Here is a 17,451-nt window from a genome sequence, read left to right on the forward strand (position 1 = left end):
AGGGAGGGAGGGAGGGAGGGAGGGAGGAAGGAAGGAAGGAAGGAAGGAAGGAAGGAAGGAAGGGAGGGAAGGAGGAAGGGAGGAAGGGAAGAAGGGAGGGAGGGAAAGAAGGAAGGAAGGAAGGAAGGAGAAAGAGGGAAGGAAGGAAGGAAAGAAAGAAGGGAAGGAAGGAAAGAAAGGGAAGGAAGGAAAGAAAGAAGGGAAGGAAGGAAGGAAGGAAGGAAGGAAGAAAAGAAGGAAAGGAAGGAAGGAAGGAAACAAGGAAGGAAGAAAGGAAGGAAGGGAGGAAGCAAAGGAAGGAAGGAAAGGAAGGAAGGAAAGGAAGGAAGGAAGGAGGGAGGGAAGGAAGGGAGGGAAAATGTTGAAATCTTTTTCAGTGTAAATCCATGGATCTCAACCCTGGTTGTACATCAGAGCCATCACAACCTAATATGAAATGGCTAGGCCCTACCCCAGATTCAGAAGTAACTGGTCTGGATGGGTCCTAGTATCCCAGAGGACTCTACTATGTAGCCAGAGTTGAGACCTGCTGATAGAAATGAAGGATGGGGAATTGTGGGATAAAATGCAGAGGTTCCCGGGACACCTTTCCAGTGAGAAACAGGCTCCGCTGACAGTGCCTGCTGGGAGTCTCTGAGCCCAGAGTCTTCCATTGTCTCTGGGCTCCAGATTGGCAATGCAGCAAGGAGCAGGGAATGGTTATTCATAGGAGTTAACATTTCTCAAATGCATTGTCATTCCTCGAGAGTATTAAGGGATGGTCAACAAGACAAAAAATGTCCTCAATAATCTTGGAGCACTGCCCTGAAAAGTGAGTCAAATGTTTGACCTCCCTAAGCAGAACAGCTCAGGACAGGGTTAGGTTAGGTCAGAGTTTCTCAACCTTGGCACTACTGACATTTTGGGCTGGAGAATTCTTTGTTGGGGCTGTCCTGTGCACAGTAGGATGTTTAGCTGCATCCCTGGCCTTCACCCACTAGATGCCAGTAACACCCTCATCCCTTCCAAGCTGTGACAACTAAAAATGTCTCTAGAAATTTCCAAATGTCTCCTTGGGGACAAAATCGCCCCCTGTTGAGGACTGCTGGCAATTTTAGGAAGAGAAGTGCCCGGTGAGCAAAGGGATGTGTTGGCTAGAAAGCCACAAAGGGCACAAAGAGATTGCCCAGGAGTCTGGTCAGGTCTGCCTTGCTGGCCTCTGTTCTAGAGTTTGACATGTGGAAAGAACTCAGTAGCAACTTGCTGTACGAATAAACAAATTCTCCATTTAACTCTCTTTTTTTTTCTTTTAAAGCAGAGTTTTGCTCTGTCACCGAGGCTGGAGTGCAGTGACGCGATCCCAGTTCACTGCAACCTCCACCTCCCAGGTTCAAGCAATTCTCGTGCTTCAGCCAACCAAGTAGCTGGGATTACAGGAGTGCATCACCATGCCTGGCTTTTTGTATCATTAGTAGAGATGAAGTTTCACCATGTTGGCCAGGCTGGTCTCAAACTCCTGGCCTCAAGCGATCCACCTTGGCCTCCCAAAGTGCTGGGATTACAGGCATGAGCCATTGCGCCCGGCCTCCATTTCACTCTCATGGAAAACATAGACTCTTGTGAGCAAGACAAGGAGTCAGAGATGGAGGGCTTCTGGCAGGCCAAGCTCACCCTGGGCGCAGGGCAAGGGACAAACCACTGTAAAAGGTCCCAGCTGGCCCAGCAGGCTGGGGTGAACATACAAATGAGTCCTCAACCCATGGATGGAAACTGGCTGGCCGTGGGCACAGCAGGAGGACTCAGGCCAGGTGGGCCGGGCACAGGTTCCTGTGGGGCCACATTCTGGCCCCTCCCTGACGGAGCCCCTCGCTTATGTTGTTGCAGCTGTGTCCCGTGATCGAGGCTTCCTTCAATGACATGTATGCAGACCTCCTGCAGCTGGTGAAGGGTAGGTGCTCTGCTCTCTCTCCCACTTTTTCCTTTACTATGGAGCTGGCCTCCAGACCCTGACTCCACCAAGGGAAGGTCTCCTCAAGTCAGGCCTGAGCTGCAACTTGGGCCCAGCGGCAGGTGAGACATGCACCAGTTGATCCCTGCCCAAGATGTGCAGACAGAAATTCGCCATGACTAGGACTTCATGAGCTCCTACTATGTGTGAGATTGTCAGGCCAGCAGATGCCCCAAGTTCAAATCGCAGCTCTGCCCCTGACTTGCTCCATGACTTTGGGAAAACTACTTCACCTCCTCATCCTCGGTTTCCTCATCCATAAAATGGGGCTTAACCATCCCTACATCATAGGATTGTTAGTGAGGAATGAAAGTCCAAAAGAAAGTCCCGGGCACATAGCAGGTGTTCCTCCTGGCACAGAGAAGTGCTTACAAATGCATGCTAGATGGATGGATGGATGGATGGATGGATGGATGGATGGATGGATGGACTGATGGATGGATGGACTGATGGATGGACAGACAAAAGATGCTAAGACTACAAGCATGAGCCATCACATGCAAACCCGGACTAGTTTTTACAGATCCTTTGGAAAACTGCAGCATCAAATAATGGCTCTACCCACCTTGTTGCAGTTTTAAATTTTCCCTCCATCCAAAGGGTTTGAGGTATCTGAGAAGTTAAAGCATGGGTTAAAAACTGAGATATCTGGTTTAAAAAATAAAAATCAGAGATGATTCGAAGGGCGAAAATGGAGGGAAGTCATTTCTCCCTCCCCAGCGTAGCTGGGGATATGGGAGGACACAGGCTCCTGCCCCCACATCAGAACTCTGTCTTGCTCAGGCCCCCAGAGTGGAAACTGGCAGGGAAGAAGAAAAGTCTACCGACTGCTGTTTGGGATCAGAAGAGGCTCCAGAGAGGAGAAGGGAGAGGAGCGTGCACTGAGCACCACAGGGCGTCTGCCATGGGCCACGCCCTCGCGCTGGCTGTTTTGTAGGCACGTCTCACTGACTCCCCAGACAACTCCGCGAGGTAGCAGTCATGACCCCCTTCACTGTGATTAAACAGGCTCCGAGCAATTAAGTCACTGTCCAGACTCACAAAGGCGGTTGGTGATAAGGGAAGACTCGAGTTCCGAGCGGATGTCATTCAGATTGAGCCGTTACTAGGTGCCAGTTCTATACATGAGGCAGGAATTACTATTCTACCGCCGTTTCTTTCCTTTTTTCTTTTTTAAAAATAATTTTTACAGGAGTCATGCTCATCTTCTCTGTGTCCTTACGATTTTAGTACATATGCTGCCCTGGCGGGCACTATACCCTCATTTTAAGACGAGGAAACAGATTCAGAGGCAAGAAGAGACCAATCAAGGTCGCTGGGGCTCAAACCGAAGTCCAGCTGACTCCTCCGCTGTCCCGAGGACGGGCCCGGAGCCCTCCCTGGAGCAGTAGGCGACGGGTCCCTGGCTCCTCCAGCACTCGCCGTCCTCGGCCGTACACCGGGGCAGGTGACTCGCCACCGCCACCTGGCGGCCAAGTGGGGAATTCTGACGCGAACACGAGATCTTTGGGGGAGCAGAGGAGCCAGTTGGATTTCGGAGTAGATGTTACCAGGCCTCTGACTTCCAGCCTAAGCTGCCTTGAGATCCAGGTGCTCATAGGGTGTCCAGACCCAGAACCTCCTGCGCGGGGGAACGCGGCTTTTAGTCTGGTAGGGGCGGTGGAGTTACAAACAATAGTTCAGTGTCGTTCCAATCCGGGACTTTGGCATAAAACCGACTGGGTTCCCATGCTCCCATAGTATGGCTTTAAACAGGTCATTTCACTTTCCTCAGCCTTGGTTTCCGCATCTGTAAAAGGGGGTAATAATAAGACCTACTTCCTAAGGTTATCATGCAGATGAACCAGCTGACATGCAGAGGCCTGGCACTTGGTGGATGCTCAATAAATGTCAGTCAATGTCATCACTGTTTGCATCATATTATCAACATCATTATTACCTACTCCTCCCTACCTGCCCCCCATGCAACAGTGCACTCCACCTGGAAGCAGCCCCCCAACTTCCCCCTCCAGTACTGCCCTCCACCCTCACAGAACTTTCTTCTTGTCCCTGAGCAGTGCCCATTTCCCTCAGCACTGACCGTCTGGAGTTTGACCTTCTGTCTCCTGCCATCAAGGGCGACACCATTCAGCTCTACCTGGGGGTGAGTGTCCCAGGACCTTGAGGGTGAACCGGGGACATCGCTGCCCTTCTCTGACCACCAGGAGTCAGATAGCATGGGCCTGTATTAGGAGAGAAAATCCTGGTCACCGTTACAACACATGGGCTGACCTAGAAAAATCACTGCAGGCTGAATACGTCCCATGCAAGCCATTCTAAGGGAGAAAAGCCACCCAGTAGAGCCCCAAAGCCAAAGAACCTCCACCCAGGAGATCTGCCCTCACCCCCAGTTTCCCCACTCAGGGGCCCAAGTGGGGACACTGGATCCTCAGCCTTTCTCTCAGGCAAGTCCCTGCCAATCCCCAAACCTCTGACAACCTTGAAACAAAAGCCAAGGACCAAGAAACACAGACCTCAGTTTCTCTCCCAGCTCTGTGACTCCCTGGCTGTGTGACTTTGGGCAAGTTCCTTCACCTCTCTGAGCCTCAGTTTCCTTGTCTGCAAAATGTCAGCAATAATGGCCACTGAGGAGAGGATGAAATGAGACCACAGCGTGCCTGGCAGACGGGAAGTGCCCAGTAACAGTCAGCTCCCTGTCCCATGTGGGGGCTGCACAGCCATGCTGTGGCTGGATGCCCCGAAGGGCCAGACCATCCTGGTAGCATAAATCCCAGACCAGGTTTGTTTTGTTTTGTTTTTTGAGACTGAGTCTCACTCTGTCACCCAGGCTGGAGTGCAGTGGTGCCATCACAGCTCACTGCAGCCTTGACCTCCTGGGCTCAAGCAATCCTCTCACCTCAGCCTCCTGAGTAGCTGGAACTGTAGGCACTTGCCACCATGCCCGGCTAATTTTTTGTGTTTTTTGTAGAGATGGGGTTCCACCATGTTGCCCAGGCTGGTCTCCTACTCCTGGGCTCAAATGATCCTCCCACTTCGGCCTCCCAAAGTGCTAAGATTACAAGCATGAGCCACCACGCCTGGCCCCTGGACTAGTTTCTGTGGATCCTTTGGAAAACTGCAGCATCAAATAGTTTCATCCATTTTGTTGCAGTTTTTAATTTTCCCTCCATCCAAAGGGTTGGAGGTATCTGAGAAGTTGAAGCATGGGGAAAAAAACTAAGATGTCTAGTATAAAAAATAAAAGTCACAGATTATCCGAGGGGCAAAGATGGAGTAGATGTTGCCAGGCACCTGAGTTCCAGGCTAAGCTTCCTGGCAACAAATGCAAAAAAAGGAAACAGGCTAAACGATGTCATTTCCTTCTAGGTTGTTACTGGGTAAGCTGCAGAATTAAAATTATCAGGCCACTCCCTGCTCTGTCTCCTCAGGCCAAGTTGTTGGACTCACAGGGAAAGGTGACCAAGTGGTTCAATAACTCCGCAGCTTCGCTGGCAGTGCCCTCCCTGGACAACGCCCCGTTCAGCTTCATCGTGGGTCAGGATGTGGTGAAAGCTGCAGTGGCTGCTATGCTCCCTCCAGAAGAATTCATAGTCCTGCTGGACTCTGTGGTAAGCCTCAGCACAAGACAGAGAAGAGGGCTGCCCAGGCTGCATCATAGGAATTTCCTGCACAGGGTGCCCCTAAGCAGGAATCCCCCATCAGGCTCAGTTTAAATCCTTCCAATAATGGAGAGCTCACTCCCTCCCCTAACAGACCCTGCCTCTGACATAGCTCTAAACCGAAAATCCTCCCTGTAACATCCAGCCCCAGTCATGGTTTTGCCCTCTGGAATCTGATGCACCTGTTTCCTCTACCAAACAACAGTCCCGTGGAATCAAAAGGCATCTGAGATACGCAGTAGTCCAGGGATGATAAATACATCTCAGATAGTGAGTAGTCCAGGGATGGCGACTGTGCCACTGCTCACCACTATGGCACTCATGACAGACATCACTAATCGATCAGGGCTGTCCTTCCTACTGAGTCTGGATGCTGACACGACCTTGGAATCCTTATTGACAGGGCACAGCAGATCACCACCACCAGTCAACTATGTTGTGCCACCTCCTCCCCGGTGACTGATGGGGAAATTGAGGTCCAGAGGGGGAAAGGGTTGGTCCAATGTTACGGGAGGATGGCAGGACTTCAGGGCAGCTGGCAGACAACTGATAACCCAGCTCTTGGGGGACTGGGATGGCGGGAAATAGGGAGTGTCACCAACTAGCCCATTCATGGTTGCAGTGATAATGAAATCACCTCTCTATGTCCTCTGAGATCAGCAAGCTGCCTGCAGCCCCACAGCCATCACCAGCCCACAGTAGAAGTCCAGCCCAGCAGGACCCCATGGCCCATAGAAGCTAACCTAGGGGCTGTTTTTCCACCAATGACAGACACATGGCTTGGGTCACTGGGCCCACCCAGCTTTTCTGGGGTCCTGGGAAACCTTCCTCCCAGGAGTGGGGTGCAGGAGATGTGCCTCCCTGTGCCCTCCAGCTGACCTTCTCTGGCTCCTCTCACCCTCAGTTTCCTGAGATAGCCCGTCGGCTGAAGTCAAGCATCGGGCTGATCAATGAAAAGGTTGGTCCGTTTGCCATCCGCAGCTTGATGGGTGTTTGCTGTGGTCTGGACACAGGCCTCTGGGGAGGAGAATCTGGTGGGACTAGTGTTTCATTCCAGCACTGGGACGCTCAAACCGCATCCCTGTCCGCACAGAGATTTCAGTCTAGCAGGCCAGTTTGACCTGAAGCAAATCATCACATGGATAGTGTTTCCATGACAGGTGCAGTAACACGGGACAGGTTCTAGGGGCCATGAGAACACTCTGGGCCCCTGGCATAGTCTGGGACGTCAGGGAGGCCTCCCTGAAGGGAAGGGTATTCCAGACAGAGGGCACAGGAGACCAAAGGCTGCCAGATAGGGAGAACAACACAACATTCAAGGATCTGCAAGAAGGACAGAGTGGCTGGAGCACGAGGGGGAGCAGGGAGCCCACGAAGGCAGGCAGAGCCAGGCCACACAGGGCCTGTGGGCCGTGGTGGGCACTTGGGAGGCCACGTGTGGCTCTGATCTCCTTCCAGGCTGCAGATAATCTGGGGTCTACCCAGATCGTGAAGATCCTAACTCAGGACACTCCCGAGTTTTTCACGGACCGAGGCCACGCCAGGGTGGCCCAGCTGATCGTGCTGGAAGTGTTTGCCTCCAGTGAAGCCCTCCGCCCTTTGTTCACCCTGGGCATTGTGAGTTCAGCTGTCTGCCATATTGGCAGCAGCCAGGGGGGCTCTTCTGTCCACTTTTCCTGTTCACCCTCCTGCTTTGTTAAACATTTCCACCACTCTCATCACTCAGCAGGGACAGGGGAAAGGGAGCTCTGAACCAAGAGCCAGGAGCTTTGTGGGCCCAATTCTAACCCTGTGACTTTATTGGTCAGGGATCTCTGGGCAGAAACTCAACTCATATGCATAAAAGGAATTGTATTAGCTCCTGTAACTAAAAAGTCTAGATGCTATTGGCTTCAGGAATAGCTGGACCCGGGTGCTCAAACAATATCCTCTTCATTCCCCTCTCTTCCACCTAGCAGCCTTGTTTTCCTCTGTGCTGCCTTCATCCTCAGGCAAGCAATTCCCTCATCGAAGTGCCCCAGGCTGCATTAGGCTCATATCCTATCAGCTTGGCAATCCTAGCAGGAAGAATCTATCTTTCCAATAGTTCCAGCATCTCAGGGCTGACTCTCATCGAATGAGCCTGTCAGTTGCCCATTCTTCAGCCAATCAGTGTGTCCAGAAAAATGGAATATGAAAACTTCCTGAGCTGGGCCACCTACACACTAGGGTAAGGGAGTGCAGGCTCCATGCATAGTGGCTGCTGTCTTCGTCATCATCATCATCATCATCATTCCTACAACAAGCCTAGATTGTCATCTGTGAAATGGGGAGTGGGTACAAGTACTATCTCATTTAACAGATGAGGAAAGTGAGGCCCAGAAAGGTCAAACCCTTTGCCAAGGTCACAGAGCCAGGAACTGAGATTCAGATCCCAGAGCCTCCCGGCATAACCCCTAACTCCACACTTGGATCCTATTAAGAGCCATGGGGCCTGATCTTCTCGTGTTGCAGGAAGCCAGCTCGGAAGCTCAGTTTTACACCAAAGGTGATGAGCTTATACTCAACTTGAATAACATCAGGTAAACACACAAATCATCGTGAAGATTCTGCTGATGGAAATGAGTCCCGCCCAGTGACCATGGGTTTCTTTAAACACCGATTGTGTGGCTGTCAGGTGAAGGCAGCTCCAGGGTGGGCAGGGAGGCCCTTCCCAGGTGCTCCTGCTGACAAGGACTGCATGTGAGGGAATGGGGAGGAAAATGAAGTAGGCTTTGCAGCAGCCACAGCACAGGCAAACCCTGGCCGTGGGCAGCCCACTCTGGACACCTCCCAGGCCGTGGCAGTGACAGTCACCCAGCACAGAAGTGCAGGGCTCCAGCTGTTCTCCCACCTCACCACTTTCCTGTGACCCCAGAGTGAGTGCAGGGACTGCCAGCTGGAGCCTCTGGGGATAAGTCAGGCCCAGGGCTGTTTTGATCAGCCCACACAGGGCTGGACTGTTTAATATAAATGAGTTGTGAACATATCAAATCAGACTATCTGGCTGCCCTGTGCCCACAATCCTACATAGCAACAAACTGTGGAGCCAGGAATTGGGGCACCCTTTAAAGGGGTTTGGGCTTCCTTGTCCACCACAGCCTTGACTCCTGAGGTTGATTTTTTTTTTTTTTTGAGACGGAGTCTCTCTCAGTCACCCAGGCTGGAGTGCAGTGGCACGATCTCTGCTCACTGCAAGCTCCGCCTCCCAGGTTCACGCCATTCTCCTGCCTCAGCCTCCCAAGTAGCTGGGACTACAGGCGCCCGCCACCTCTCCCGGCTAATTTTTTGCATTTTTAGTAGAGACAGGGTTTCACCGTGTTAGCCAGGATGGTCTCCATCGCCTGACCTCGTGATCCACACGCCTCGGCCTCCCAGAGTGCTGGGATTACAGGTGTGAGCCACCGCGCACAGCCCCTGAGGTTGATTTTTCGTGCATCATTGGACTGTTAATTTGTATTCTGAGGTACCGCGCCCCCCTCGTCTGACTTAAGCCCCACCCCACCCCTGCCATTAGAATGCAAGCCCCACAAGGCAAGGACTTTATGTGGTTCACTAGAGCCCGCACGGTGCCTGGCACACAATAGGTGCTCAGTAAATCGCTGTTGAATGAGTGGATGGTGAATGAGTGGGACTCCAGGGGCCGCTCTCACAGGCATCTTCCATTGCAGTTCTGATCGGATCCAGCTGATGAACTCTGGGATTGGCTGGTTCCAAGTAAGTGTTAACAGGTGGTGCGTGAGGGCACAGGGGATGGCCTGGAATGGTCCACTCTCAAAAGAGACATTGCCCAGGATTTGCTTCAAACAAAGTCCCCACAGAAGCACCAGGGGGTGCTGGTCGGTCTCCACCAAAGTCCAACTTCCCGGCTCAAGTTTTCTGTTTACAGAGAAAGCATTGTGTGTCAGACACAGCTGAGAACACACATATGCACACACAAATACTCACACTCACAGATACACACTTTCTTTCAGTGAAGTTTTGATCCTGAATTAGAACACAAGTGCCCTTGACTCACAATCTCATTCTGTGTACATAGACACGCCTCAGTGCCCTAGACAGCTCCTTCCTGCTGGGAGTTAGACCAAACTGGAGACCTCAGTCTAGCATGTTTTCTCTGGTTTTTATGACTTGTTTTTCACTATTTTGACTTTTTTTTTTTTTTTTTTTTTTTTTTTTTTTTTTTTTTTGAGATGGAGTCTCATTCTGTCGCCCAGGCTGGAGTGCAGTGGCGTGATCTTGGCTCACTGCAAGCTCCACCTCCCGGGTTCAAGCAATTCTCCTGCCTCAGCCTCCCGGGCAGCTGAGACTACAGGCGCCCGCCACCACACCCGGCTAATTTTTTGTGTTTTTAGTAGAGATGGGGTTTCACTGTGTTAGTCAGGATGGTCTTGATCTCCTGACCTCATGATCTGCCCGCCTTGGCCTCCCAAAGTGCTGGGATTACAGGCGTGAGCCACCGTGCCTGGCAACTAATATTTTAAAATAGGGAGAGTTTCACATGCAAATCAGGACTTCAGGGTTCCCTCCAGAAGTCAGAAGCTCAGGCAATGCAGGGCAAAATTCCCTCAGGGCAAATTTGGCTGCAAGAGAGTGGTAGGGCCCCTGAGGATGGCGCGTCCTCCAATGCACCGCAATCCCCTCATCTACCAGGCCGCAGGGGCAGCTGAGTTCATGCCCACCCCAGCCCATCTGGTCCCTGGGAGCCTCCACAGCTCTGATCAGCAGGGGACCTGGAATTCCTACATCTCCACCAGCCGCCTTCACCCATGGGGAGGAGTCATACCCACGCAGAATGACGGGGGGGGGACTTCAGATTCTCAGCCAGGGTGACCGTCCCCCTTCTCTCTCTCACAGCCTGACGTTCTGAAAAACGTCATCACTGAGATCATCCTCTCCGTTCTGCTGCCAAACCAGAATGGTGCGTACCTCTGCCATCTGTGCCCCCTCTCTCCCCAGGGCCTGGCTTTACTTCCCCTGCCCTCATCTCCATGATGGGGCCCCTTTCATTCATCTCCCAGCCATCCCTCAGAGCCTGCTTCAAAAGCCACCTCCTCCCAAGAATCTTCTCAGCCCAATTCCTTTGCTAGTGGCAGAGGCTGGGCTTGTAAAGATGAACCAAGCAGTGGGCCAGCCTTGCGGGGCTGGAAGGAGACAGAGGTGTAAGCAGACAATGAGAGCAACCAGAGAGGTGTAGGAGACAACTGGAGGTGCCTCAGCAGACCCTGTTCCCCGTCTTGCTAGTGCCTGGCCTTGGTTAAGCTGCACAATCCTTCTGAGCCTCAGTTTCTCCATCTGTAAAATGGGGACACAGAAGTACCTTCTTCAGAGGCACAAATCAGGAGGTGCCTGGCACAGTCAGTGCCCAACACTCTAATTCAGCCCCAGGTTGAATGAGGGGTGGGAAGAGTTTGTAACCTATACCAGCTCCATCTTTTTAATTTCTTTATTTTATTAGACTGGAAAATCTCAAAGTATAGAAACCTCTGCTGGCGATAATGGGAGCCCCTGATGGTTCTTGAGCAAGAGTGTAAGAGAATGCGAGGACTGCATTTTGTGAGGAGCCAGAAGCCAGTGCCAGAGGCAAAGGGAGGGTAGATGAGGCTGGGTCGATGCTGGGGCCAGAGAACACACAAACAGAGGCATAGAGGGCTGTCTGATCAGGCCTGCCAGGCCAGGGCTTCCCTTCAGGAACCCTGAGCCTACCCCTGGCTGCCCAGTCTCACCCCAGGCCCATCAGTTTCTGATCATGTTTGTTATTTCAGGCAAATTAAGATCTGGGGTCCCAGTGTCAGTGGTGAAGGCCTTGGGATTCGAGGCAGCTGAGTCCTCACTGACCAAGGTGAGTGGGTGGGGCCCTAAACATCCTGCCCCAGGGAGGGCACAGCCGCTGAGAGCCCTGTCTGGGAGGTGGGGCCTGCACTCCAATCCCAACCTGCAGGTGACCCTGGGCAAGTCCCTTCCCCTCTCAGGGCCTCACCTCCTCATCTGCAAGTGAGAAGGTGAGAAGGTTGGCTGTGCTGAGGATGGGACCCTCCTAGCCTGTGGTCAGTATACTTTTTCCGCCTCCTTGTCATTCATTCATTCAGTAAATATTTTTCGAAGGTCCTCCATACACAAGGCATGCCTCTGAGTGCTTGAGGCCACTGAAATGAACAATTGGAAAACACTCCCACCTTTTTCAAGCCTACCTTCTAGCAGAAGAGGCAGATACATAAGTCCTAAAGATATGACATCAGGCTGAATGGAGGAAGGCTGAGAAGAAAAATAAAGCAGGTTCAGGAGGAGAGAGTGATGTCAGGCGAGGGGTGCTGTTTCAGATGGGGTGGTCAGGGAGGGCCTCTCTGAGGAGGTGACATTTGAGCCAATGCCTGAGGAGGTGAAGGGTGAGCCCTGTGGGTAGCTGGGAGAAGTGTCCTGTCAGAAGGACAGGGTATTAGGCCGTTCTCGCACTGCTATAAGGAAATCCCAGAGGCCAGGCTCAGTGGCTCACGCCTTTAATCTCAGCACTTCGGGAGGCCAAGGTGGGTGGATCTCCTGAGGTCAAGCATTAGAGACCAGCCTGGCCAACATGGTGAAACCCAGTCTCTACTAAAAATACAAAAATTAGCTGGGCATGATGGCAGGCACCTGTAATCCCAGCTACTTGGGAGGCTGAGGCAGGAGAGTTGCTTGAACCCAGGAGACAGGTTGCAGTGAGCCACGATCATGCCATTGCACACCAGCCTGGGCAACAAGAGCAAAACTCCATCTCAAAAGAAAAGAAAAGAAAAGAAATACCTGACACTGGGTAATTCATAAAGAAAACAGGTTTAATTGGCTCACAGTTCTGCAGGCTGTACAGGAAGCATGATGCTGGCATCTGCTCAGCTTCTGGGGAGGCCTCAGGAAACTTCCAATCACGGCGGAAGGCGAAGGGGAAGCACACACATCACATGGCCCAAGCAGGAGTATGGGGTGGGAGGCGCTACACACTTTTAAACAACCAGATCTCACGAGAACACACTCGCCATCACGAGAACAGCACCAAGGGGATGCCGCTAAACCATTCACGAGAAACCAGCCCTATGATCCAGTCAGCTTAGGCCCCACCTCCAGCATCAGGTGCCACAGTTCTACATGAGATTTGAGCAGGGACACAGATCCAAACCATATCAGATGTCAAGTGCAAAGGCCTTGAGGTAGGGATTGTTGGTGTTCCAGGAAAGATGAGGAAGGAGGCCCAGGATCTGAGGCAGCATCCAGGGCAGGTACCTCATAGGCCTAGGGCTGAGATGCACTTGCCACACACATACACATACACCACCAGCACACTTTACAACACCCATACACATACATACACACATGTACAACATTACCAGGACCCACACACACCTTTTATACACCTATAACATTACTAAACCACACATTAACACACTGCAACCACATTTACACACCACATACACACACCTTATACACCTATACACATACATAAAAACCCACAACATACCAACATACACACTGCAAACATAACACACATACACTACACCCACACACCTTTATTACCTTATACCACATACACAATACACACTGCCACACATACACACCAACATTACACATAATTACACACACACACTTATATACCTATACAACATAACATACACACAACATATTACTACACACATACACCATATACACCCACACCCTTTATACAACCTATACACATACCACACATACACACAATACACTGGCAACATACACACACATACAATAACACCACAAACCCTTTATTTATACCTATACACATATCATACACCACCATTACAACACCTTTATTACACCTATACACATACATTACCACCACATATACACTGGCACACATACAAATAAAGCATACACACACACACCTTTTTTTTTTTTTTTATTAAAATCCTATACACATTACATTACACACATACCACCTTTATTACAACCTATACACATATATACACGCAACATAACAACATTAAGCATACCACACTACACACACATTAACACAATACAAACACACACACCCACAACAATACACCACAATATTACTACACACATACACATATACCACCACACCACACATAACCCACCACACACACACATTACAACCATACACACCCAACTACACCACAACATTACTACACACACACACCATATTGTGGCCAGGGATGGTCTAGCTCAAGACCAGGATCATGTCCATCTTGTCCATGCCTCTGTCCCCGGTGCTCAGCATGGCCTGACACACAGTAGGTGTTCAATAAATGCTTGGTGAGCAAATGACTCTCCATGGCATCTGCTGGTGGGGAAAGGAACTATGGCAGTGTCACCCTCGCTCCCAAATACTATCCTTGAAAAGAACAGCCCACAGTCACTGTGTGCCAGGCTCTGGGGCATCTCTCCCCCGCTAGAGTAGAGCCGAAACTCCAGGAAGGCAAGGGTTTCTGTCTCCTTTGTTCTCCGTTGTGGTCAGTGGCTGCACACAGTAGGTGTGTAGTAAATGCCTGCTAACTGAGATGGGCACCTTACTGTCATTAGGTCATGCAGAGGAGGGGGCCCAAAGCAGGGGGTGATCAAGGCAGGTGATGAATGCAAATCCCACTTCTGCCACCTACTGAGTACGTGACTTTGGAAAGGGGATTGCCACCTTCAAGTCTCAGTGCCCCCATCTGCAAAATGGAGATGACATGAGGACCCGGTGTGGCATTAATGTTCACACACAGACCCTCCACCCTTGACCCTTCCAAGAATTCTGTGTTTGTGGGTTCAGGGTCATGGTCCCCCAGTAACAGCAGTCACCTTACGGAGGACAAAACCAGCATAAACCACAAGGCAAGAGGTTAAAGAAATCTGTTTTCTGACTTTTCCCCTCTAATTCCAGGATGGCCTTGTGCTTACCCCAGCCTCCTTGTGGAAACCCAGCTCTACTGTCTCCCTGTGAAGACTTGGATGGCGGCCATCAGGGAAGGCTGGGTCCCAGCTGGGAGTGTGGGTGTGAGCTCTACAGACCATCCCACTCTGCAATCAATAAACACTTGCCTGTGAAGCCTGCAGTCTGGAGTCTTTTTGTCCTGGCACAGGAGTCATTTTGCCCCTGGCAGGCTTAGGGACTGGATAGCTGAGCCACAGCTGGGTCACATTCAGGCACATCTGAGCCAATCTGGGTGATGTCTGAACTGTCTGGACCACATCGGGCCACATGTGGATGATGTCCACGGTCTTGACCACCTCCCCGTGCTTCAGGAATCAGAAAGCCAGCTATTCCCACCTGCCTTCATGTCAGCCTCAAGATCATCTTCGGTGGGATGTCTTTTAGGGTAGGGGACATATATTTTGTTTATCTTGGCAGTGTGGTAGACAGAGGACTCTCTGATCAATGTGGATCTGGGGGCAGATGAACTAGGCTTGGAGCTCTGGCCTGGCCTCTTAATGCTTCTTTGACTCTGGGATGTAGTTTCCCCTCTGTGGGCCTCAGTTTCCTCCTCCGTAAAATGGGAATAGTCATTGTCCCCACCTTGGAGGGCTTTGGTGAGGAGTAAATTTTGAGAGAACAGTTCCAGGTACATGGTAGGTACTCAGATAATGTCTGTGGGTGAAGTCATCACCGCTGTTGCCTGGCCTCTGGAGTGTTCAGCCTTATCACCAAAGCGCCGTCCTGCTTAGACAGTGGGTGATCGCCCTGTCTTTCTGGCCTCCCTGATGTCAGGATGCTTGGGATAGACAATAGGGCCCGTGTTCTCCAGACCTCAGGCCTGCCCAGTACCCAGAGCCCTTCAGTTACACGAGGGGCCTTGTAGGAAGGGATGGGGTAGGCATTCCAGGAAAATGCATTGCTCATCATGAGAGCACAAACAGGCATAAGAACAGTTTGCAGCCCAGAAGGGCAGCCAGGGAAATCGGACAGGCCAAGAGGGACACAGAAGGGCCAGGCCACGATCTTGCACAAGGTGCTTACGCCATTGTCAGTGACTAGTGACTTAACAGCTGCCGAGTGCCAGGGCTGTGTGGAAGCTCCCTACCCATCCCAGCTCCAGCCGAACAGCTGCCCAGTGCCAGGGCTATGTGGAAGCTCCCCACCCATCCCAGCTCCCAGCCACACTTTGGGCAGGATTTTGTTCCCCACACATCACATTCCATTATTTTTCTAAATCATATTAAATCTACATTTGAACTCCCACTCGCAAAGAAGGTGAGAAAGTCTATCTCCATCTTACCCAGGGTCGGTCTCTTCTGGCTCCCTGGGGTCATAGAAGGATCTACTGGAGGCTTCCAGGGAGCCTGGAGAGTGGGGCAGCCCCTCTCGGCTGGGTTCCACCTGGTCCCGATGAAGGGATCCCTGTCCCAGCCCACATGACCCTGTCAGAGGCAAGCAACTTCTCCACCCCAGCCAAGCGGGGCAGAGGCATCCTTCTCCAAAAGAGCCCTAGACGTGTATCCTCCAGGTCCCACCACCCACATCCTCTAGGGCTTCCTAGGGGTCGGTGGGTAAATAACCCTGGATTCCTCACCCTTTGGGGCAGGGAACAACTCTAGGGCACCTGCTATAGATGGGCTCCCAGCTCCCCAGCGGGACTGGGCCCCAATTGCTCATGCTGGTAACCAGCTTGCTGACACAGTATTTTTTGTTTGTTTGTTTTTTGTTTTTGTTTTTGAGACAAGATCTTGCTCTGTTGCCCAGGCTGGAGTGCAGTGACACAATCTCAATTTACTGCAGCCTCAAACTCCTGGATTCAAGTTATCCTCCCACCTCAACCTTCCAAGTAGCTTGAATTATAGGCGTGCACCACCATGCCCAGCCCGATGTGCTCTTTGTAGGTTGCCTCGCCACTCCGCCTCACTTCCCCACTCCCGTACCAGTGTTCCCTGGGGTCATCTCCCAAATCAACTCCCTGCACTCCAATCCTGTTCTTAGGGTCTGCTTCTGGTGAACCTGAACCAAGACAGCCATTTGCTCCATGCAGGCACTATTCGAAGGATCTTCCAGACCTCTGCTCACACCACCACCCTCCATGAACTGCTGAGGCTCCCCCAGTCTGGCAGCTCCACGACTCCAGTGCCTTGCTGGGCTGTGGGAAGAAAACTCCCTCCATTTCCTGCTGTCTTACCAGCAGCAGCAAAGAAAAAAACACCAAGAGATCTCATTCAATCATCGTGCCTTGCAGGAATTAGTACTGTGTTTGTCTTACAGATGGGAGATGTAGTAGCAAACAGCTGGTGACGTGATGGGGCTGGGGCGAGAACCCAGGCCTCACCCACTTTGCCCCGAGCCTCCCACCTGAATCCACAGCACGTTTAGATCCAGTTTGTTTTCTTGCTTTCTTTCTTTCTTTCTCTCTCTCTCTTTCTTTCTCTTTTATTTTTATTTTTTTTTGAGATGGAGTCTCTCTCTGTCACCCAGACTGGAGTGCAGTGGTGCGATCTCGGCTCACTGCAAGCTCCGCCTCCCGGGTTCACGCCATTCTCCTGCCTCAGCCTCCTGAGTAGCTGGGACTACAGGCACCCGCCACCGTGCCCGGCTAATTTTTTGTATTTTAGTAGAGACGGGGTTTCACCGTGGTCTCGATCTCCTGACCTTGTGATACGCCCCCTCGGCCTCCCAAACTGCTGGGATTACAGGCGTGAGCCACCGCGCCCTTCCTTCCTTCCTTCCTTCCTTCCTTCCTTCCTTCCTTTCTTTCTCTTTCCTTCTTTCTCTCTCTCTCTCTCTTTCCTTCCTTCCTTCCTTCCTTCTTTCCTTCTTTCCTTTCTTTCTTTTTTTTTTTTAGACAGGGTCTCACTCTG

At 51.5% G+C, this 17,451-nt stretch overlaps 1 protein-coding gene across 1 annotated transcript in view; it reads left to right on the forward strand.

Moving 5' to 3' along the window:
- BPIFB1 (BPI fold containing family B member 1) overlaps positions 1-14,723 on the forward strand; it is a 27,571-nt gene extending 12,848 nt beyond the window's left edge. The window contains exons 7-16 of the mRNA XM_017884123.1: positions 1,864-1,927; positions 4,045-4,130; positions 5,416-5,595; positions 6,551-6,604; positions 7,105-7,263; positions 8,140-8,207; positions 9,336-9,381; positions 10,522-10,585; positions 11,430-11,506; positions 14,552-14,723. Of these exons, the coding sequence (XP_017739612.1) occupies positions 1,864-1,927; positions 4,045-4,130; positions 5,416-5,595; positions 6,551-6,604; positions 7,105-7,263; positions 8,140-8,207; positions 9,336-9,381; positions 10,522-10,585; positions 11,430-11,506; positions 14,552-14,611 (858 nt within the window). The 3' untranslated portion in view covers positions 14,612-14,723. The remainder of the gene's footprint in view (positions 1-1,863; positions 1,928-4,044; positions 4,131-5,415; positions 5,596-6,550; positions 6,605-7,104; positions 7,264-8,139; positions 8,208-9,335; positions 9,382-10,521; positions 10,586-11,429; positions 11,507-14,551) is intronic.
- Positions 14,724-17,451: the final 2,728 nt, after the last annotated feature.

Source organism: Rhinopithecus bieti, unplaced genomic scaffold (genome assembly GCF_001698545.2).
Source record: "Rhinopithecus bieti isolate Rb0 unplaced genomic scaffold, ASM169854v2 scaffold_14455, whole genome shotgun sequence".
Lineage (NCBI taxonomy): Eukaryota > Metazoa > Chordata > Mammalia > Primates > Cercopithecidae > Rhinopithecus > Rhinopithecus bieti.